Consider the following 836-nt stretch of genomic DNA (forward strand, 5'->3'; position numbering starts at 1 on the left):
TGACAACAAAATGATGATTTATATCTGTATTTATTATTTATTACAATTATTACACATTACGATCATATTTCATGTAAAAGAAATAATCGACATAAACACAAAATTGAATAGCTTTTCTTAAGGAATATATTTTAATTGGTGCATTAAAAAATGTATAAATTTATATATATGTATTATCTATATATATGTATATATGTATTATTTATATATATGTATATCGTTTGATATAGTATAAAGCAAGATTAATAATGATGTTGACATATTCCCAAAAGTTATAATTCCATTATAAACTTTGTTACGATTCTTACTGTAGTGACGTAAGCATCGTAAAATACGATAAGGATACTTGCAAGATCTAAAAATAATGTCACAATAATGTTTTTGATTTTAAATATATATTCAAAGAAATATTGCGTTTTGCACATACCGAGCTGAAATTCACCATCGACATTACAAACACCTTACCAGCTTTTATTTGGCACGGCTTAGCAGTACGCAGTAATGTAAATTTCAAGAGACGTCTCGATCTTAATGAAATATTATACCAGTCACAGCTGTAACTGTAAATGCATTAATATTTTATACAATTTTTGTTTGCCAACAAAATAACGACATTGACTTTTAAATTATTTAATAAAGGGAGCTGAATTATAAAATATATCTTTTCTGATTTTATAATTTATACACACACACACACACATCTCTTTTTTAATTTAATATATCCTTTAGCGTATAAATTGTTTAAATATTACTGACTAACACATGGTCATAATGCGTACATTACGTCCTGAAGTCCGCTGCTGTGATCGATCAATCTTTGAGAAATCAAACTCAGG

At 26.4% G+C, this 836-nt stretch overlaps 1 protein-coding gene across 1 annotated transcript in view; it reads right to left on the reverse strand.

The window, feature by feature from the left end:
• Nucleotides 1–246: 246 nt before the first annotated feature.
• The window catches only part of LOC112457640, a 7,591-nt gene continuing 7,001 nt past the window's right edge, over nucleotides 247–836 (reverse strand). The window contains exons 14-16 of the mRNA XM_025020813.1: nucleotides 780–836; nucleotides 428–560; nucleotides 247–355 (exon numbers count right to left, since the gene is read on the reverse strand). The exon at nucleotides 780–836 is cut by the window's right edge and continues 93 nt beyond it. Coding sequence (XP_024876581.1) covers nucleotides 305–355; nucleotides 428–560; nucleotides 780–836 — 241 coding nt within the window. The 3' untranslated portion in view covers nucleotides 247–304. The remainder of the gene's footprint in view (nucleotides 356–427; nucleotides 561–779) is intronic.

The sequence above is a fragment of the Temnothorax curvispinosus genome, unplaced genomic scaffold, assembly GCF_003070985.1.
Source record: "Temnothorax curvispinosus isolate PA1 unplaced genomic scaffold, ASM307098v1 QBEX01008012.1, whole genome shotgun sequence".
In the NCBI taxonomy this organism is placed as follows: Eukaryota; Metazoa; Arthropoda; class Insecta; order Hymenoptera; family Formicidae; genus Temnothorax; species Temnothorax curvispinosus.